Below are 23315 nucleotides of genomic sequence, written 5' to 3'. Positions count from 1 at the left end.
AATCACATATTTTAACCTCTGAAAACTCTAAAAATTAGTAGCCAAAAGTTGAGAAGCAAATGGGAAACACAAGGATATAAGCTTATGGAATAAGGTTTAAGGAAGGGTGGTTAACCCCTCCACCTTTGGTAGCTTTTAAATCACAAGTTTCAGCCCCCCAAAGAAGTCCAAAACAGAGTATAAATACCAAGAAAAAGAGGAGTGAAGAGTAGGCAAAAGATGGCAAGAGTTATACCTTTGAAGAGAATACATTTTTTTGTTCACAAACCATAAGGTGCTCACTCTCAAGGGCTAAAATTTTAGCTCAATAATCTCAGCAAGGAGCCTCAAAATATTGGCTTAGGAAGTGTATGTATATTGCAAGATAGAGAGGGAGAGTGTTTAGCAAGATTTGGGCACTTGGAGAATTTTTCTAACCTAAAACCATAAGGGCTGGTCAAGTATTTATAGAAAAATAGGTTCCTTAGTCGGAAATATCTGTATTGAGCTAGTTGATGCAGTGCATGCGCATGGGGGGACAACTAGCAACAAAATATCTGCTAGTCAGGAAACATGGCCGACCAGCCATGTAGGAGGATGACCGAGCACTAAAAATTGGCCTGCCAGCCACTTGTTGGCTAGTAGGCCTCTGAGTGGTCAGGCTAGAAAAAAAATTAGGTTTTGGTCCAAAGGAGATGCAGGGTTCTAGGTTCTGAAATGCAAAACCGAAGCTCTTTGCTAAAGAAATTGAACGGTTTGTATAGCGTACTAATTCATCATTGAGTGTTTACCATGAGGTGGCCAAGTCTTAAGGGTGGTCAAAAATGGGGTGTCTACAGTATAACAGTAGCTTATGCGTTATATCAAATGGTCGAATATTATCTAAGCTCCATATGTCAATTTTCTTTGCCTTGATTTGTTGTTATATGAATATTAGAGATGTATATATCACAGATTTGTGTTGAAATCCAAAGTTAAACAAATATGTATGTGAATTAAACAGATCTGTGTCGAAAAAGTTAAATTTGAACAGATTCGTGTTGAATGTTCATTTTTTTGGTTGGATCTGGATTCTTATTGTTGTTGTCACGCCTCGAAAATTTACACAATAAAGATTCACCAACTTCTATAGTTTAATAAACGGAAACCAAATCTCAATATTGCTATCATTCTCAAATCCCAACATATGTATACATTATCCATCAAGAGATTTATAAAAGATATTCTACATGTGAGTATACATGTAACATCCTTAGTATATGAATATATAGCATGTGACATAATAAGTCAAGTACAAATAAATGCCCTCAAGGGTTACAATTTCCAAGGCTTAAGCCCAGTTATACAAAAGTGGTTTTCCGAACCCATACATGTAAAGCCGTTGGCTTGTCAAAATAATTACAAAAAAAAGAAAGAAAAGAAAGAGCCTTGTACTCTCAAAACGTATTCCACGCCTCTAACTCATCGAGATCACCATATCCTTTTCTACACAAAATCCTATAGAGGTGAGCACAAAGCCCAGTAGGGAAAATCTTCACAAAGTATATACATTTTACAAAATTTCATGGGATGAATGCATATGCCATGCCATGTTCAAAAACATACATATCTACCTTTTAAAACTTTTTTGCACAATGTAATCTTGAGAATTTAACAATCCAATAATTTCAATGCAGTTCAAAGGGGCGGTAAATACGACTCAAATAATCCCTAGGTTGGTGTCTGGAAATAGGCATAACAAGTACTACTAATCCCCACTTTACTGGTAGCTAACCGGAAAGCACATGGTACCTCATCTACGTATGTTTTCGGTCTTTCATCATGGATACTCAGGCCAACTTAACCAATACTAACTATACCCCATATCCGGACTTACCAATGTATTTATCCAATAACAAATCAATATGATCTTGTTTCACAAAACAATTCCCTTTCTCAAAGCAATACTTTTTCCAATACAATACTCAAAATCAATTACATTAATGATAAAATGGAATGGCAATGCAATGTCCAGTGTGATAATATAGTTCCATTTGAACATCTCAACAATGATAGTTTGAAAGGTGATGATAATTAAATCAAGTGCCAATGCAATATATTTCTATATAAATGCCTTGAAAATTTTCAATTTCTCAATTCATCCACACAATCTTCCATTGTGATCAAATTCCACATCTCTTATTAATATAACATCATAGTATATTTTTTCAAGAGACAATATAACAATATCAACATTCATATATTCTCCACATGTTAAACATCATTTTTAGCATTTGGTCTTTCCACAACAACAACAAACTATTGTTCTAACTTTCTAATTCTATAATTGCTCATTTTCTCATAAAATCTCTTCATTTGATATAGCTATAGAATTTCCTCCATCATTTACTCACATGGCAAATTGTCAAGTATCAATTTCACAATATCACAACTTTTTTCCAAAATCTCCAAATTCTAGGGTTTCCACCCAAATAAGATTTTTATTCCATTTTTGAAAAGGTTTTTCTAAAATAACACCTACACCCTATAACATACTCATATTATCAAAAGTTTTTAGGAAAAATAGATGAAATCAACCTCTAACATCATCACTAACCCAAAATAATAAGTCATAACATGATGAAATACTCAAAACATGTATAAACTTGCAAAAATGTATATATAACTCAAAGATTATCCCTACCTCAAGCTTGAAAGATGAAGAGGATGAAAATCCTAGAAATCAAAATCGACAAAAACACGATCTAATCGGTTATAAACGTAGCCCTTGTCGCCCTCTTCGATTTGGTGTAAAAAGTCCCTTCAAACTCTTGAAGATTTGAGCTAAATCTTAGAGAGAAGTTGGATTTAGGTGTGTTTTTAGAGAGAAGGGAGAGAATAGATGAATATATATATATATATATGTATAGAGAGAGAGACGAAAAAGAAGAAAATATGTGTAAAAAACACTTTTGGCATTAGTTTTGAGAAAAAGAGCACGAATTTCGAGATAAACGCTCCGAAATCTGCTCGAGCGGTTTCAATTCCGCATAAGTAGAATTCCCAATCCGCACGAGCGAAAATCTTTGCCTTAAGGGCAGATTGTTCTAGAGAGTTGTCTAGAAAAATCACCCAAAATTCGCTTGAGCGGTTTTCTACCCAGAAAACCCTGAAAAGTTTGAAAAACCCTGAGAGAATCCGCTTAGGCAGTTTTCAATTCCACACGAGCGGTTTTGCCCTGAACTCAAAAAGTGATTTTGCAAACCAAGGCAAGTTCCATTGCCCAAAACTCAAAGTTTACAACCCGAAAAAGTTATGAGAGGTTAAGTAAGAGTAGAAAGGAATCTCAATGACCTGATACGGTAAACAAAGCACCAAGAGAAATGCGTACTACCTTACTGCACAATACTATTCAAGCCCAAAACCCGGGACACCACAGTTGTTGATGATGTTATTATCTTTTTTTTTTTTTTTTTTTTTTTCCCTTCTCTTTATTGTTGTTGTTATTGTTGTTGTTGATTGCAACAGATAGAGAGAGAAAGATATGAGAAGAAGAGACAGAATTTGAACAGATAACTCTCTCTACCCATTTCAATAGGTCATCACATCTTGTTTCTACTCTAGTTTCAACAGATAAAAAAAAAACAAAGATTGTGGTTGCTTGTTGAATTGTTATTTGAACAGATAAAAAAATTGAATAGATAATTTCAACAGATAGGAAAAAAAAGAAATTAAACAGATAAAAAATAGAACAAATAGAAAAAATAAATTATAAAAACTCAACAGATGAAAAAAAATTCAACAGATATGTTAAAAAAATTCAACAAATAAAAAAATATTTGAACAAATAGACAAAAAATTAAATAGATAGTCAAAAAATTTGAACAAATAATAAAATTTTTGAACAAGTAGGGAAAAATTTGGAACAAATGAAAAACTTTGATTAGATAGTCAACGAAAGTCAATAGATAAATTAAATGGTAAAATTAAAAACAAAATGTCTTTCAAAACAAATAAAAGAATTTCTCACCAAACTATTTCATAAATAGTAGATCTCTCACCAACAAAAAAATATTTACTGGACCTCATGCGTTATACCTTCAACAATTAACTTGAACTTTTCAACAATTAATCCCAAAATGTATTACAAAGCTTTGCGAATTTGGTTGCTTATATAATAAATAAAGTAAATTACAAATATATCCATTGAAATTTACCTAAAATACGAATTGTCTTTTATAGTTATAAAAATTCCTTTCCATTCCTTTAGATTTCTAATCGTATAACAAATGACCAATTTTATTAATAAATTATTAAATCAATTAATAATTTTTAATAATGTCAGATATATATTTCAATTAACAATTATGATAATTTGTTGTTATATAGAAGAGTAGAGAAATTTTATTTTGCTGTTAATTCAGTTAAATAAATTTTTTTTGACAATCGAGTATTTGTAATTTTCAGAACTACCAAGGATAATTCATTTTTTAAGTAAATCTCAGAGAGTATTTATTACTTATCCTAATAAATAGAATAGATAAAATAATCTAAAATTAATAAAAGCAAATTATTACCACATAAAAAAAAGTTAAATTAAAAATACATCCGTTGAAGTTTGCTAAAAATATAAATTATCCCACCTAGTTTTGAAAATTACAAATATTTAATTGTGAAAAAAAATTTATTTAACAAAATTAACTTAAAAAAATTCTACTACTTTTTTATACAATAATAAAATTACTTGGATTATTAATTTAAAATATATTAATTGACTTGATAATTTATTAATAAAATGGATCAATTTTTATGTAATAAGAAATTTAAAGAAATGAGATGTAATTTTTAAATTACATAGAGCAAATCTTTTTCAAAACAAACATATATATTTTTAAAATGTTTGGTGGTTCTAATGGCTCGAATGTATTAACACGTCATCGTTTTACACTCAAAATAATGTTATTTTGAGTGTTTCGAGCCATTCGAGCCATAATTTTTCGAATTACCTAATATTATTGTTTTTTTTTTTTGGCACTAGAATTTGCATTAAAGGGTGTATTTGTAATTTAATTAAAAAAAATTTAAATGAATAAAATAATCCTAAGATATAGATATTTGTATTTCTCTCTTTCTCACTCTCTCTCTCTCTCTTCCCAACCGTAATCTTGCTGGTAGGATGGTTCCACTTGACGCAACTACTGAGGCCCCGTTTGGGGACTAACCTTTTTAGCCAAAAAGTCAAAAAGTTACAATTTTAGCCAAAAAGCCAACAACTCACACCAAAAAGTCAAAGATTCTCTTTTCTCTCTACTTTTTGCACATCTTTTCGTAATTAGCCAAAAAGTCATCCCAAACATATAAGTTTTTTTTACCTACCTTTTTAGCCAAATAGCCAAAAAGTTACTAAATTAGCCTGTTCCCAAACGAGGCCTGAGCCATTATTGGACTGTTAGGTCCCTTCGCTTTTGAACTAGGCCCGTTTATATTTCACAGATCACACACACTCCATAACCGACACACACAAATAACACATCCTCTCTCTCTCTCTCTCTCTAAACCCTTCCAATGGATTCAATAGCCCACGACTTCCCACCATTTTTCCGAGTCCACAAAGACGGCCGCGTCGAACGGTTCATGGTCTCCGACTACGTCCCCCCAGCCGTTGATCCCAAAACCGGTGTCGAATTCAAGGACACCCTGATCTCCCCAGAGACCGGAGTCAAAGCTCGCATTTTCCTACCCAAGATCAACGGACCAGATCACAAGCTCCCCCTCCTCGTTCACTACCACGGTGGAGGCTTCTGCATGGGATCCTCCCTCGACACCGTCACTCTCAGATTCCTCACCTCCCTCGCCTCCCAAGCCCACTTGATCGCTATCTCCGTTGACTACAGGCTCGCCCCGGAGCACCCATTACCCATCGCGTATGAAGACTCCTGGTCCGCGTTGCAGTGGATCGCTACCCACTCTAACGGCCAAGGACCCGATCCCTGGCTAAACCAGTACGCGGATTTCGGTCGGGTTTTCCTGGCGGGAGAGAGTGCCGGGGCAAATATAGCCCACCAAGTGGCGGTTCGGGTTGGCACTGTCGGATTGGAGGGTTTCATGCCACGTGGAGTGATTATAATTCACCCCTATTTTGCGGGTAGTGAACCGGACAAGATGATCCAGTATTTGTATCCGGGGAGTAGTGGGTCGGAGGATGACCCGAATTTGAGCCCCAAGGAGGATCCGAATTTGACGAAGATGGGTTGCTCCAAGGTGATTGTGTTCGTGGCAGAGAAGGATCGGTTGAAACCGAGAGGCGTGGATTACTATGAGACATTGAAAAATAGTGGTTGGGAAGGTAGGGTGGAATTTGTGGAGGATAAAGGGGAGGACCACTGTTTCCATATGTTTAGTCCCAATAGTGATAAGGTTGTGGGTTTGATGCAAAAGTTGGGTACTTTCGTAAATGAAAATTGATACTGTCAAGTGTCATATTTATGTTAAGAGTAATGTTAAGGGTCATGAAAATTTTTCATGAAAATGATCATGAAAGATTTGTGATCTTTAGATTATCTTAATTAGTATGTAATGTTTTATTTTAAGTGTAATTTAAAAGTTATAAATCTTTCATAATCATTTTCATGAAAGACTTTCATAATATATAGCAGGGTTGGTATGCTAATGTGTTGTAATGTCAAATAATTGAATGAATGGACTTTATGGTTACTGAATTCTTGATACACAATTTTATGAGTTGTTTTCACTTTCATTTCTTTTTTTTTAAATTTTTGCTCCATTTTGTTTGGTATTTTTTTAAATAAATACACTTATTTAGATAAGTATATTTATTTAAATCATGCAATCATTTTATTATTTTATATATTATTCGTAAAAAATTAAAAAAAAATACTTTTTTAGACCATTCTAAATAACAGTGATCCCCTTCAACTATCATTTCAAAATAACATAACACAATTTATATAATTAAATATTACAACGTTGATATATACACCCAGTGGGGGTCGACCCCCAGTGAGGTGGCGACCCCTTATTCGCTGAAAATACAAAAAAAAAAAAATTGTTTTTTTTGGGCCAATCCCGGAGTGACACCTAACTGGGGGTCGACCCCCAGTGGGGGTAGGAAGCATTTTTGTAAATATTATTAACTTAATTTTAAATTTTATACTGCAAAATAAAATAACACAATAGGACCTTGCTACATCCCCCTAATTTTTGGCCCCCTAATCTCCCTAAATTTCAAACCAAGGCAAAAAAAAAAAAAAAATTGTCCAAAACGACGTCGTTTTGAGAATTAGGGGGATTAGGAAGAGCTTTTTTAGGAAGACAAATCATTTCCCTAACACAATAAATATATCTAATAATAATGAGACAGGAGAGTAATATAATATAATAATAATAATTTGAGCTATCGGATCTTTCAAACATTTTTGTACTTGAACATTTCATTTTTTATGTACCCAAAAAAAAAAAAAAAAAAAAAAAAAAATTTCATTTTTTTAATGATTTCTGCGTTGTACAAGTTTTTATGCTTAATTTTTGTATGTTTTTTTGCTTTGCAAATATCAATATTAAATTCTAATGGAATTGGTATTAAATTGTAAGATAAATTACATATATACTTTTTAAAATTTATTTAAAATATAGACTATCACTTATAGTTCTAAATATTACATTCCGCAGTTTCAAATTTTTAATTACATAACAAATGATCAATTTTAGTAATAAATCATTAAGTCAATTAACTATTTTTAATAATGTCATAAATATATTTTAATTAACAGTTCAGATAATTTTATTGTTGTCTAGGAGAATAGTTCAAAATTTCATTTTTTGTGTAAATTTTCTTAAATAAAAAATTCTGAAAATTGATCTATGACAAATGATCAATTTTAGTAATAAATCATTAAGTTAATTAACTGTTTTTAATGATGTCATAAATATATTTTAATTAACAATTCAGATAATTTTCTTATTGTCTACAAGAATAGTTTGAAATTTCATTTTTGGGTAAATTTTGTTAAATAATTTTTTTTTTGATAATAGAGTATTTATAATTTTCAAAACTATAATATTTTAAGTAAATTGTTGGAGTGCATTTGTAATTTACTCTTTTTATTATTATTATTATTTAATGTCAGAGTGATCATAGGCTAGTATTATGACATTATATATGGAAAAAATGGTAGAAATCAATATTAGACTACTGTTGGAATAATCTCATGTGTACTGTGTGTGAAACATATAAAAATTTGAACCAGATTTCGGAAAGTAACACTAAAACAGATATTGAAAATAATGGAGGAAAACTTCCAAACAAAATGTATAATTCTAAAAACCTAAATGAGAGGGTAATTTGTGTGCAAATTGGGCCAAGTTAGGTGTTGGGCCGCGCAATGTGCCGAGATGGGAGTTGAATAGCTTGGACTTGGGCTTATCAGGTTCTATGCCAGTTATAGATGTTGCTTGGGCTTGGACCTAGCTATAGGATAGTGGTCCTTTGGCGGACCTAGTAAAGAGAACCGTGCTGTCGGTAGCTCGGCAGATTGCAGTCCTAGAGCTAGGATCATCACAACTCTGCCATGTTAAGCACAGAGCAGAGACAACTCGGTTGGCTGCGGTGACAACCGAAGTACACAGTTTTGACCATATCACTTGGTTGGCAATGAGTAGGGTGTTATCAGGATGGGCATTATCTTGTGGGGAAGTGATTCCTAAGAGGATTCTGCTAAGGAGAGTTAGAGTCCTACTAGGAATGTGCCTGACAAAATCTATAAAAGCTCATAACAAGACCTATGCTCAGGTGTTGCAATTCTTACTCTCAAATACACAAAGCTTTTGCGTTTATTGTATATTTGCTGACTTAGGGATCGGAGGGGTTTCCGGCACACACCCACTAGCTAGCTCACGTTTGTGCTTTCAGGTGATAAGACCACGTTTGGAAGAGTGCAAACCTGATCAATATGATTATACAAGACAGATTATTTCGTGCTCGTACAATTGGCGCTGTCTGTGGAAAGTACTAAGTGTACAACAAACCGTGAAGAAAGGGAAGACAGAAGCGAAAAACGTCATCACCTTTTCGGACAGGGACTTAGCAAGGTTACAAAGCCCTCACAATGACGCGCTAGTGATGACTGTGTGCGTAAAAAATTTTGACATCAAGTGGATCTTGATAGACCAAGGGAGCTCGTGCGAGATAATGTACTACGCGATTTTCAAGCAACTCAAATTGGAGGACAAAGACTTAGCACCCGTGACATCGCCCTTGGTTGGTTTCAACTCTATGCTAGAATGGCCTGTTGGCAAGATAATTTTGCCGGTCAAAGCTGGGACAATAATAAAGCAAGTGGAATTTTGGGTACTGAAAGTACCTTCCACTTACAACATAACTTTGGAAAGAGCATGGTTGCATGCCATGCGAGTGGTAGCATTAACCTACCATCAGGTGATACGATTTTCTAATGAAGCTGGATTGATTGAAGAAATCTTGGGAGACCAAATCATGTCCAAGCAATGCTTCGTGATAGTGAACGGTAACCGAGCTGCCAAAGGGTTTGTGCAGATGGTAGATATCACAACCTAAACGCGCCCATATAGGTTTAGCATCGTAACCGGCTAGTAATCCTTGGATTGCCAAAGGCCTCTAAACAGAATAACGTATAATCAAGGGGCTGCAGAAGCAAATATACAAAATACAACGTCTATTGAATTGTGCAGACAGACATGTGACAAAATAATGTCAAACTTTATAAGCATACATATGACGTCACGTAGATACAATAATTATACGTCACCCCATGTACGGATAACCAAAAACAAACTGTTCATTAAACAAGAGAAAACAAGGTATTGAACGTTCAAAAAGAAATGACCACATAACTTAACTTGGTCCGGAACCACCTCGGGAGGCGCAAAGGATGGCTGACAAAATGGAATCCCACGCCATAAACTCTGGCCTTGATCACGTGCCTGGTCACCTACATAAATAATATAAATAATGAGCGGAAGCCCAGTGAATAATAAAAAAGTAAAGGGTTTCCATGAATGATGTCCCATATCAGCTCCAGAAAATAGATTCATATTCATATTTATTTCGAGTCATTCGAGCCATGATTTTTCTGATCACCTAATATTGTTGTTGTTGTTGTTGTTTTTTTTTTTTTTTGGGCACCAGTGCTTGCATTAAAGGGTGTATTTGTAATTTAATTAAAAAAATTTAAATGAATAAAATAATCCTAAGATATAGATATTTGTATTGCTCTGTCTCTCGCTCTCGCTACCCAACCGTAATCTTGCTGGTAGGATGGTTCCACTTGAATCCGGATCCTCGGCCGCCCTACCCGGCAGCCCCCCAAAACGACGTCGTTTTGGGGGTTTTTTGTTTTGTTTTTTTTTTTTCTTTTCTTCTTCTTCGTTCTTGCTTTCTCTCTCTTCTTCGCAGAACCAGAGGGGAGGGGAGGGGAGGGGAGGGGAGGGAGGAAGGAGGAAGAGAGAGAGGAAGGGGAGGGGAGGTCGTCGAGCTCGCCAGTTGGATTCGCCGAAGACTCGCCGTCGCAGGTCGTCGAGCTCGCCAGCCGTCCGATCGTCGCCCGACTGCCGTCGCCTCCGCCTCCGCCCTTCCTCCGCCTCCGCCCTTCCTCCGCCTCCTCCTCCTCCTTCCCCACTGGTTATGGCCCCCTCATTCCCTTCCTCCTCCTCCTCCTCCCTCCTCCTTCCTCCCTCGTCCTCTCCTTCCTCCCTCTCTTCCTCTGCGTTTTTTTTTTTTTGAAAATTTGCCCCCAAAACGACGTCGTTTTGGGGGCTGCCGGGTAGAGCGGCCGAGAATCCGGACTCGGTTCCACTTGACCCAGCTACTGAGCCATTATTGGACTGCTAGGTCCCTTCGCTTTTGAACTAGGCCCGTTTATATTTCACAGATCACACACGCTCCATAACTGACACACACAAATAACACATCCTCTTTCTCTCTCTCTCTCTCTCTCTAAACCCTTCCAATGGATTCAATAGCCCACGACTTCCCACCATTTTTCCGAGTCCACAAAGACGGCTGCGTCGAACGGTTCATGGTCTCCGACTACGTCCCCCCAGCCGTTGATCCCATAACCGGTGTCGAATTCAAGGACACCCTGATCTCCCCAGAGACCGGAGTCAAAGCTCGCATTTTCCTACCCAAGATCAACGGCCCAGATCACAAGCTCCCCCTTCTCGTTCACTACCACGGTGGAGGCTTCTGCATGGGATCCTCCCTCGGCGCCATCACTCTCAGATTCCTCACCTCCCTCGCCTCCCAAGCCCACTTGATCGCTATCTCCGTTGACTACAGGCTCGCCCCGGAGCACCCATTACCCATCGCGTATGATGACTCCTGGTCCGCATTGCAGTGGATCGCTACCCACTCTAACGGCCAAGGACCCGATCCCTGGCTAAACCAGTACGCGGATTTCGGTCGGGTTTTCCTGGCGGGAGAGAGTGCCGGGGCAAACATAGCCCACCAAGTGGCGGTTCGGGTTGGCACTGTCGGATTGGAGGGTTTCATGCCACGTGGAGTGATTATAATTCACCCCTATTTTGCGGGTAGTGAACCGGACAAGATGATCCAGTATTTGTATCCGGAGAGTAGTGGGTCGGAGGATGACCCGAATTTGAGCCCCAAGGAGGATCCGAATTTGACGAAGATGGGTTGCTCCAAGGTGATTGTGTTCGTGGCAGAGAAGGATCGGTTGAAACTGAGAGGTGTGGATTACTATGAGACATTGAAAAATAGTGGTTGGGAAGGTAGGGTGGAATTTGTGGAGGATAAAGGGGAGGACCACTGTTTCCATATGTTTAGTCCCAATAGTGATAAGGTTGTGGGTTTGATGCAAAAGTTGGGTACTTTCGTAAATGAAAATTGATACTGTCAAGTGTCATATTTATGTTAAGAGAATTCTTAAGGATCATGAAAATTTTTTATGGAAATGATCATGAATGATTTGTGATCTTTAGATTATCTTAATTAGTATGTGGTGTTTTATTTTAAGTGTAATTTAAAAGTTATAAATTTTTTATGATAATTTTCATGAAAGGCTTTCATAATACCTAGCATGGTTGGTATGTTAATGTGTTGTAATGTCAAATAATTGAATGAATGGACTTTATGGTTACTGAATTCTTGATACATAATTTTATGAGTTGTTTTCACTTTCATTTTTATTTTTTTAATTTTCTGCTCCATTTTGTTTGGTATTTTTTAAATAAATACACTTATTTAAATCATGCAATCTTTTTATTATTTTATATATTTTTCGTAAAAAATTAAAAAAATTATTTATTTAGACCATCCTAAATAACAGTAGTCCCCTTCAATTATCATTTCAAAATGACATAATACAATTTATATAATTATATATTATTAACTTAATTTTAAATTTTATACTGCAAAATAAAATAACACAATATATATATATATATATATATATATAATAATGAAACAGGAGACTAATATAATAATAATAATTTGAGCTATCGGATCTTTCAAACATTTTTGTACTTGAACATTTCATTTTTTTAATGATTTCTGCGTTGTACATGTTTTTGTGCTTAATTTTTGTATGTTTTTTTGCTTCGCAAATATCAATATTAAATTCTAATGGAATTGGTATTAAATTTTAAGAAAAATTACATATATACTTTTTAAAATTTATTTAAAATACAGACTATCACTTATAGTTCTAAAAATTACATTCCGCAGTTTCAAATTTTTAATTACATAACAAATGATCAATTTTAGTAATAAATCATTAAGTTAATTAACTATTTTTAATGATGTCATAAATATATTTTAATTAATAATTTAGATAATTTTATTGTTGTCTAAGAGAATAGTTTGAAATTTCATTTTTTGTGTAAATTTTCTTAAATAAAAAATTCTGAAAATTGATCTATGACAAATGATCAATTTTAGTAATAAATGATTAAGTTAATTAACTGTTTTTAATGATGTCATAAATATATTTTAATTAACAATCCAGATAATTTTCTTATTGTCTAGGAGAATAGTTTGAAATTTCATTTTTCGTGTAAAATTTGTTAAATAAGTTTTTTTGATAATAGAGTATTTATAATTTTCAAAACTATAATATTTTAAATGAATTGTTGGAGTGTATTTGTAATTTACTCTTATTATTATTATTATTATTATTATTATTATTATTTAATGTCAGAGTGATCATAGGCTAGTATTATGACATTTATATATGGAAAAAATGGTATAAATCAAAATTAGACTACTGTTGGAATAATCTCATGTATACTGTGTGTGATACATATAAAAATTTGAACAAGATTTTGGAAAGTAACACTAAAACAGATATTGAAAATAATGGAGGAAAACTTACAAACAAAATGTATAATTCTAAAAACCTAAATGAGAGGGTAATTTGTGTGCAAATTGGGCCGAGCTAGGCGTTGGGCCGCGCAATGGGCTGAGATGGGAGTTGAATAGCTTGGACTTGGGCTTATTAGGTTCTATGCTGGTTATAGATGTTGCTTGGGCTTGGACCTAGCTATAGGAAGGTGGTCCTTTGGCGGACTGAGGTATTGTAAGTAAAGAGAACCGTGCTGTCGGTAGCTCGACAGATTGCAGTCCTGGAGCTAGGATCATCACAACTCTGCCATGTTAAGCACGAGCAGAGACAGCTCGGTTGGTTGCGGTGGCAACCGAAGTACACAGTTTTGACCATATCACTTGGTTGGCAGTGAGTAGGGTGTTATCAGGATGGGCATTATCTTGTGGGGAAGTGATTTCTAAGAGGATTCTGCTAAGGAGAGTTAGAGTCCTACTAGGAATGTGCTTGGCAAAATCTATAAAAGCTCATAACAAGACCTATGCTCAAGTGTTGCAATTCTTACTCTCAAATACACAAAGCTTTTGTGTCTATTGTATATTTGTTGACTTAGGCATCGGAGGAGTTTTCGGCACACACCCACCGGCTAGCTCACGTTTGTGCTTTCAGGTGATAAGGCGACGACTTTTGGAGGAGTGCAAACTTGATCAACAGGATTATAGAAGACAGATTATTTCGTGCTCGTACAATTGGTGCTGTCTGTGGGAAGTACTGAGTGTACAACAAATCGTGAAGAAAGGGAAGATAGAAACGAAAAACGTCATCACCTTTTCAGACAGGGACTTAGCAAGGTTGCAAAGCCCTCACAATGACGCGCTAGTGATGATTCTGTGCGTAAAATTTTTTGACATCAAGCGGATCTTGATATACCAAGGGATCTTGTGCGAGATAATGTACTATGCGATTTTCAAGCAACTCAAATTGGAGGACAAAGACTTAGCACCCGTGACATCGCCCTTGGTTGGTTTCAACTCTATGCTAGAATGGCCTGTTGGCAAAATAATTCTGCTGGTCAAAGCTGGGACAATAATAAAGCAAGTGGAATTCTGGGTACTGAAAGTACCTTCCATTTACAACATAATTTTGGAAAGAGCATGGTTGCATGCCATGCGAATGGTAGCATTAACCTACCATCAGGCGATACGATTTTCTAATGAAGCTGGATTGATTGAAGAAATCTTAGGAGACCAAATCATGTCCAAGCAATGCTTCGTGATAGTGAACGGTAGCCGAATTGCCAAAGGGTTCGTACAGATGGTAGATGTCATGACCTAAACCCGCCCATATAGGTTTAGCATCATAACCGGCCAGTAATCCTTGGATTGCCAAAGGCCTCCGAACAGAATAACGTATAATCAAGGGACTGCAGAAGTAAATATACAAAATACAACGTCCATTGAACTGTGTGGACAGACATGGGACAAAATAATGTCAAACTTTATAAGCATACATGTGACGTCACGTAGATATAGTAATTATACGTCACTCCATGTACAGATAACCAAAAACAAACTGTTCATTAAACAAGAGAAAACAAAGTATTGAACGTTCAAAAAGAAATGGCCACACAACTTGACTTGGTCCGAAACTGCCTCGGGAGGCGCAAAGGATGGCTGACAAAACGGAATCCCAGGCCATAAACTCTGGCCTTGATCACGTGCCTGGTCACCTACATACATAATATAAATAGTGAGCAGAAGCCCAGTGAATAATAACAAAGTAAAGGGTTTCCATGAATGATGTCCCATATCAACTCTAGAAGATAGATTCATATTTATTTCAAAACAAAAGTAGATCCATATTCATAATCTTGTCCAAATCATACACAGAAATTAAAGTTCATGCTAAATCATACGTGGTACATCCATTAGCGCTAACAGAACAGATACAGAATAGATGCAGAACAGATGGTGGTTATGAGTAACCAGTTCTATAAAGGAACCTTCGGACCTGGGTAACAGATAACAGATATGCTGAGCCCCATGATGGAGCCTCCAGTACGGGTAACAGAGTGCAGACATATTAAGTTCCATAATGGAACCTCCAATACCGGGTAACAGCTAACATATATCACATAATGCTAAGGATGCCACGAATACATTGTCAGAAATTGGACAATCATTCAGTGTATAGAACATACCATTTCAGAAAATAAATCATAATTCATCATACAGAAAATAAATAAAGTTGAACATAACTTTACTAAGTTATTGCTCACAGTTGACTTCGGGTGTAGACACACAGAGCAGACTAATCAAACAGTTTATGGCATGTGACCTATATCAACACATAACAAATACACATTTGAAACACACGCTGGAATATATCTAACTCATTACGTTCCGTTCTCAGTGTGTTTCTACATTTCACCTTCATTATTATGTTTTAATCTTGGCTTGGGAATGCCTAAGATGCAATGAGGATGCCAAAATGTACTTGAACGCATTTAACAAAACTTGTTGAAAATAGGGGTCCCGCTTGAGCGCAACTTCCCTCGCTCGAGCGGAAATGCAATGTGTGAGGGGACACTCGAGCCCAACTTCCCACGCTCGAACACTCTGCAAATTTTGAAAAAAGGTACTGGTTATGTGATTTTCACGCTCGACGGACGCTCAATAGTCGCTCGAGCGCAAGACTCATGTTCCCGCTCGAGCGCAATTCTTAACGCTCGAGCGGTTTGCAAAAGCATGAAACTTCTGAGAGCATGTATTTCATGCTCGAGCGAACTTTTGGTCACTCGAGCGGAGATGCAAAAAAAAATGTGGTTGCTCGAGCGCAAGATCTGATGCTCTAGCGGAGAGGTTGAATTCTGGGATTTCCAGATTCACCTCCAAGCTCCCAAATTCAACTGCAAAGCTGTAATTTTTGTTCTTTTGGGCCAAAAACCTAAGGAAACATTTAGAAACTTGTATAACAATATGAAATGAAGATTAATTCACAAAATCAAAGCCCAAAACCAAATCAATTCTTCAAAACTAAGTTTGAAATTTTGTATATACAACATACAAGCAATGATATAAGATATTGTCTTTCAAAACATGAGTAATTTGGGATTGTAAGTGAAAAACTATGGTGAGCTCTCAACATTTAACAAAGATGACCTCTTGCATGTATGGATTGATTGTAAATTAAACTCAAAATTCATGAATTATGCATGCATGCATGAATTAATCTTTCATTGTACATTCTTACTTTAATTCCCATGCTTAATCTTCTAATTCTCTTGAATTCTTGCACTAAGTAATTCAAATTCATGTTTGAGGAGTTGAATTTCCTACCTTAACCCTTGAGCTAGCAAGTGTTGGAGCCAAACTTCCCTTCAAGGTTGAGTAATTCTTGATTTTCCCTCTAAATTTCCTACAATTCACTCTAATTGTTGAAGTTCCTCTCCTAACTCTTACACTCTCTTCTCTCTCATGTTTGAGTCAAAAGATGAGGAAATGAAAAAATATATAATGGCCTTGAGTCTACAATTTTCCTTATATAGGCTTGGGTAAAGGTGTAATTATTTATTGATCAAACTAATCAAGTAGACATTAAATTATTTTAATTTAATCGTTCCGATTCGAAATTCAATTAAACCTACCATAAAATTCTAAAAATTCTAAGTAACACATAAATCAAGTCAATTTCTGAATCGGGTGCCGATAGGGCCTTCAATTTCGTAATTGAAACGAAAACATGAACATATCTTCCTACGTTAAATAGATATAAATACAAGTAAGGCAACATATGATGCAAAATTTCACTTTAATTGCTCATTGAGCATAATTAAGCATGGATTAATGTTAATCATGGGTCGGGGTTGTTACAGTAGAGGAACCAGAGAACAATGAACTGTTCATAGATATCGGCAACGCAGCCGAACAAAAGGCAATGAAAGATCTGGTGGAGGTAAGAATAGATGAAAAAGTTCCAGAGAAGTTCTTTTTGCTTGGCTCATCTTTGTCCGACACCAAGAGGATAAATATTATGGAATTCTTGATATCTAACATCAAAGTGTTCACCTGGACACCGTACGACATGTCTGGCATTGATCCAAACTTCATCTACCATCAACTTAATGCCAACCCAACCGCCAGACCAATTATACAGCGAACTCGCCACTCGGCACTTCACCATGCTGAGATAGTAGCTGAGGAAGTAGGGAACCCGCTTGAGGCAAGGACAATTAGAGAGGTTCACTATCCCAAGTGGATCTTCAACACCGCGGTAGTGCCAAAAAAGAATGGCAAGTGGCGAGTTTTTGTAGACTACAAGACGGTCAATAAAACATGCCTAAAAGGACAGTTTTCCTTTACCGCGCATAGACCAACTGGTGGACCTAACTGCAGGTCACAACCGACTTGGCTTTCTTGATGTGTATCGTGGATACCATCAGATCGCTATGTATAAAGTGGACCAGGAAGTCCCATCCTTCACAACACCTAGGGGATTGTATTGCTACAAGATTATGACCTTTAGCCTAAAAAATGCAGGGGCAATGTTCCAGCAGATGGTCACCAAAATGTTCGAGCCATTATTAGGAAGAACAATGGAAGCTTACATAGATGACATGGTAGTCAAGGGCAAGAGCAAAGGAGACCATCTCAAGGACCTAGTTGAGATGTTTCAAATTTTGAAGACCCATAAACTATGGCTGAACGCATCCAAATGTGCGTTGGGTGTGGGGTCAGGCAAATTTCTTGGCTTTCTAGTAACCAACCGAGGTATAGAAGCCGATCCCTCTCAGATCAAAGCCATTCAAGATTCGGAGAGGCACAACACAGTAAAGGAAATACAACATCTCACAAGCCTAGCTGCCGCACTAAACCAATTCATAAGTTGGTCATCAGACAGGTGTGGACCGTTCTTCCAGGCACTTAAGGCCAAGTTTGAGTGGGATGACGAATGTGACTGAGCTTTGGAGAGCTTAAAAGAATATATGATCTCTCCACCACTGTTGGCAACCCCAGTGCGAGGAGAGGAACTTTTTCTTTACTTAGCAATCTTTCAGCACGCATTTAGCGCAGTATTAGTGCACGTTGAGGGAATACAACACTTGCCCATCTTTTATGTGAGCAAGACATTACTAGGTGCAGAAATGAGGTACTTGCTGCTAGAGAAGTTGGCTTTAGTCTTGACAATGGCTGTAAGAAAATTGTTGCACTACTTCTATGCGCACACTGTGATTATACTAATAGCATTCCCTTTAAAGGCCTTATTTGAAAGGGCAGATTTTTCGGGATGGATATTAAAGTGGGCCGTGGAATTAGGACAGTTCGACATTAAGTTTTATTCAAGAACCGCAATAAAGGCCCAAGCTTTGGAAAACTTCGGGTTGAGTTTTCCCCAAGAAGTCATTATGTTTGCCCGATTGACTTGACCGAGGCATCCGAGCAAAGGGAGGAAAGTGCCGCAGGAATTGCGCAGCCCCTGCAGCAAGTCGCTTAACTGTGTAGCGAACCATTTAGCCTTACACTAGGGGGGGAAGGGGCAAGCTGCACTACTACTGTAGATCGCCCGAACTTCCTCGGCGCGCCCCCCTTTCAGGGAGGGTGCAGATTTGGGTTCTAGCTATTACAGTTCGGACTCCTGTCACGGTTCTGAATCTAATCTCACAAACTGCAATGTAAGATTGATAAATCACCAAAAAGTCCAAATCCGGAAAACCGTTTTGGAAAATCGATTTTAATCAAAAAGCGCCAAACACGGACTGCTTTGCCAGATTTCAGAGTCGCCACCTAAATATTTTATTTTGGAAAATTTAGGAAACCCTGACTCGTGCCAAAGGCCGCGTGTTTGTTATCACCAAAGTTGCCTCGGCTCGGGAACTTGGGTACGAGAGGGGAAAGTCCTGAACTGAGCACCCCCGCTCGCTCGATCAAAGGATTGGTCTCTACTAAACATGATATGTTGTTTTATAAACCTCATGTGTTCTTTTTCCGATTATTTAGCTAACTTACTACGTGATGCGCACAATATACAAGTATAGACTAGATCGCCTAAATTGGAACAAAACAATTCAATGTTCGTTTTCGAAAATGGTTTGAATTTGCCACCCTCAAGTGGGCTTAGAAATGCGGATTGGCCACCAAACAAGGTGGGCTTAAAACATGATGATTTGCCATTTCAATTGGGCTTAAAACTCACATTTTGATGAATTGTTCCAATTCAAATAATGAAGCCTTAATCCACATGCATTCATGCAGTTATAGCAATTAAGCAAATAGCCTCATGACAAGCATGCTATCATGGTAGCACTCACACTCATGCAAGTATGCTAAAGCGTAAACACTTACAGTGTACTCCGAACCAAAACAGAGAACTAGTTAGAAATCAATGCATGATCCTAGCTATGTTAAAATGCCTAATGCAACACATGCAAAAATGCAACTAAAATAGGCTCGGTTATCTAAGATGGCATATGAATGCAACACTTGATAACATGCTTTGAAACATGTATTCAAGTAAGTGTATTGAAATACGATGTAGTTTGAATGATGCGCTGAGCCCGGTGCATGAAATACAGATGAATAAATGCAAACATGTGAGCATAAGGTATGCTAATCAAAACGTGCCCTAAAACTAACCATCGAAAATGGTTAAATAAAAGGGAGAAAGAAATGAGGTTGGAAGACATGCACACACACACGCACACTTATTACAACATTTGCCCTCTTGACGGAGGGTCTGAATAAATAAGCTACCTAGCTACGCTAATTAAGCTATTTTTTACAAATCAACTAATTAACTAATCTAGCTACTTAATTACAAACCGAAATGAAACTAGCTATACTAAACTAATTAGAATATTACAAAGATGAATTAAATTAGCTAAGTACATTAACTAATTAATTACAAAACCAGTAAATTAACTAGCTAAACAAAGCAGTTAAAATAGCCTCGAGGGCGAGAGAGAGATGCATGCTCGGTTTGCTTCGCCCCGAAAATCCATTACCATGCTGTCAGTTGCCTCTGTTTGTACTTGCCTTGATCTCTGAAAATTGTGCCAACCTCCAGAATGCTTTTACTCTAAAACAGGGACTTGCTGGTGGGCTGCCAGCCAGAAAAAGTGGCTGCCAGCCATTAAAACTGGCTGCCAACCATTAAAACTAGCCAGTCGGCTAGTGCTACTAGCTAGTCGGCTAGTATAATTGGCTGGTCGGCTAGTTTTTCTCCAGGCTTCTGGTTTTGCTGCAACAGAGAACAATAGAGGCACAACAATGTATTTGCAAGACAATGTAGGTACTACCACCCTCCTCATCATGTCTCAAGCTCAAAGGAGTGTAGCACTTGGCTCTCCAGCCACCAATCAAGCATCTCAATGCATGATGGCTCAAAAACCGAGCTTGTACAAGCTTAGTGAATGCACACACAACACACAAAGAGCCTCCACCCTATCATGCTTGATCAATGGTGTTAGCGACCAAGAAACGTGACACGTTTCATCACTTCAAGCATGAAACGTCCCATATTTCTTGTGTTTGGATTAACGTCTGATCCAAACACATGCAATGCAACACACATATGTTAGCTTGGCATGTTTTATTTGGCTCAATTCTTGTTTACACATTTTACATTACCAATCCATTCTTTAATTGGTTAAGTGCAAGTCCTCTAAGGAGAGGAGGTCAACCAAAAGAATGGTTTAGGACATAAGAGGGATTATGTCCTTTGACTACGAGGAACCCTCAAAAGAAGGTTAAAGCCATTTGGAAACAAACCCTGCTTCATGCTTAAACACAAGCTTAAGGCCAAACAACCCTCAAATCAAATTGAAAAATGAAGAAATGAGGGAGATAACAGATATTCAATGCTGATATGGCATGAAACACAAGACTTTAACATGCAAACAACGCATGCACAACATGTTAAGAGACTTAAGCCACTACGCCAAAATTGGGCTTTAGTGGCGGTTTTTTACCGCCGTTAAAGGCTGTAAAACCGCTGTTAAAGCCTTTAACGGCGATATTAACGGCGGTTTTGTTACCGCCATTTATGCGCGTGTCGGAAAAAGTACAACCGTCGTAAAAAGGTAAATTACCGTCGTTAAAAGTCGACCAACAACGGCGGTAACATAGGACCAAAAACGGCGGTTTTTTACCGCCGTAAATAGGTTCAAATTTTTCAAAAAATAATTCTTTCTTCTTGCACTCCCCAAGTCTTGAACCCTCAACCTCTCATCCACCCACACTAACCACTCTACCATAGCCACTCTTCATGAAATATATTCCCTAAATAAATATTTAAACATTACTTTTACTTTATTGTAGATGGTTTTGCCGGAGCTCGCCGGAGTTTCGCCGGAGCACGCTGGAGTTTCGCCGGCAAAGACCGCCGTCATTAACGGCGGTAATGATTGGGCATTAGCGGCGGTTTTGTTACCGCCGTTAAAAGTGGGCATTAACAGCGGTTTTTTTAACGACGGTAACAAAACCGCCGTTAATGATACCTTTAACGACGGTTTTCGTTACCGCCGTTAATAGTACCTTTAACGACGGTTTTTGTTACCGCCGTTAAAAAAACCGCCGTTAATGCCCTATTTTGGCGTAGTGAGCATTAAAACTAGTGAAGGACACAACACTAGAACCATGCAATACAATGCTCAATGGACTAAACCAGCCCTAAACAGACCTCATGCATGCCAAAATCGTGGCCAAAATGTGCTGAAATAGGAGCTCAAAATGCTAGAAGAACAAGCACACATTTTGGCCTATAAGCAAGGCATAATACACAACCCTCAAAAGCTATGAAGAAGTGAAGTATATGAGAGTGTGACTACACTATATGCATTGAAATTACATACTAAATGGTGCCATACCATGCAAACATCACATACATAACAGGTTAAAGGCCTCAAAACTCAAAGTTAGTCAAGGCCCTTTACACTACAACCATACTAAGTAATCCTCAAATAACCTTGACATTCAAAACAGACCTAAGGCAGGTCGAAACAGTAGCAAAAACATACTAGACTTCCAGCATAGATGGCAAGAAAGATATGCTCATGTATTGGCTCACAAACAAGGCATGAGACTCAACCTCTCAAAAGCATTGAAAGAGTGATACATATGACAGTATGATAGTGATATATGCTCTGAAATCTCATATCAAATGATGCCAAATCATGCAAACAACCCAAGCAAAGCATGTTAGAGGACTCAAAACACAAAGCCATTAGAGCCTATCATGCTATAGCCATACAAAGCAAGCCTCATATGACCTAAACCACTCCAAACAGAGTAAAAACATGCTGAAGTATAGCCAAAACAAGTTAGAATAATGGGCTAAAGTAGCAAACATGCAAAGCTAGTGAGCAAGGTTACACTACAAGTGTAAGAAGCATGCAAGAGGTGACTCAACCAAAACAGAGTTACAACATGCTGAAATAAGACTAAAAATGGGTTGAGATTAAGCCAACACATGCTAGAATAACAAGCTAACTCATTAGGCATGCAAAGCTAGTGATCAAGATTACACTGCAAGTGCAAAGAGCAAGCAACCAATGATCAAACAAGACAAAAAAAGAGTTATGGCAGGTCTAAAAAGTCACAAAAATATGCTTGAACAAAGCTACAAAGAAGTAGAAACACATGCTCATGTGGTGGGCTATCAACACATGCAAGAAAGAGATGAGGAGAGGGGACCACCCCCCCTATTTTGGACCTCAAGACTACCTTTTCACGACTAAAATTCCTCTGAATTTCACTGGTAAAAAGGCCAAGCAAAGGCTCTTACAAAAGCTAAGGAAGGTGGCTCAAAAGGTTTTACAAGCCTAAGAGCAAAAGAGGAGAAAACACCCCCTAACCACACAAGACTCAAACCAACATTTTCAAGCCTTAAAATAAGAGTTTTTAAGAGGTTAAAAGTAGCCTCAAAACATCATGCAAAAGTGGCAAAACAATGAACTAGAACAAAGCTTAAAAGAGGTAGTTTCTTACCTTTGTAGCACAATAAGAAAACAGCAAGCTTCTGAGCCAA

At 37.3% G+C, this 23315-nt stretch overlaps 1 protein-coding gene and 1 pseudogene across 2 annotated transcripts; both read left to right on the top strand.

The window, feature by feature from the left end:
- The first annotated feature begins 5393 nt into the window (after positions 1-5393).
- On the top strand, positions 5394-6677 carry LOC114289768 (2-hydroxyisoflavanone dehydratase pseudogene; annotated as a pseudogene). The gene has a single exon (XR_014364311.1). The product of XR_014364311.1 is annotated as a 2-hydroxyisoflavanone dehydratase pseudogene (transcript).
- Positions 6678-10806: 4129 nt separating this feature from the next.
- LOC114321966 (2-hydroxyisoflavanone dehydratase) lies at positions 10807-12126 on the top strand. The gene has a single exon (XM_028269224.2). The coding sequence runs from the start codon at positions 10962-10964 to the stop codon at positions 11859-11861; it is 900 nt and encodes a 299-aa protein (XP_028125025.2). The 5' UTR covers positions 10807-10961; the 3' UTR covers positions 11862-12126.
- Positions 12127-23315: the final 11189 nt, after the last annotated feature.

Source organism: Camellia sinensis, chromosome 3 (genome assembly GCF_055761805.1).
Source record: "Camellia sinensis isolate YWXY chromosome 3, ASM5576180v1, whole genome shotgun sequence".
NCBI lineage: Eukaryota > Viridiplantae > Streptophyta > Magnoliopsida > Ericales > Theaceae > Camellia > Camellia sinensis.
The sequence above is the reverse complement of the archived record's forward strand: the minus strand, read 5'-3'. Positions and strand labels throughout refer to the sequence as shown.

What these genes read in the sequence shown, in the direction of transcription:
- LOC114321966 (XM_028269224.2), top strand. Translation starts at nt 10,962, where the DNA reads ATGGATTCAATAGCCCACGACTTCCCACCATTTTTCCGAGTCCACAAA.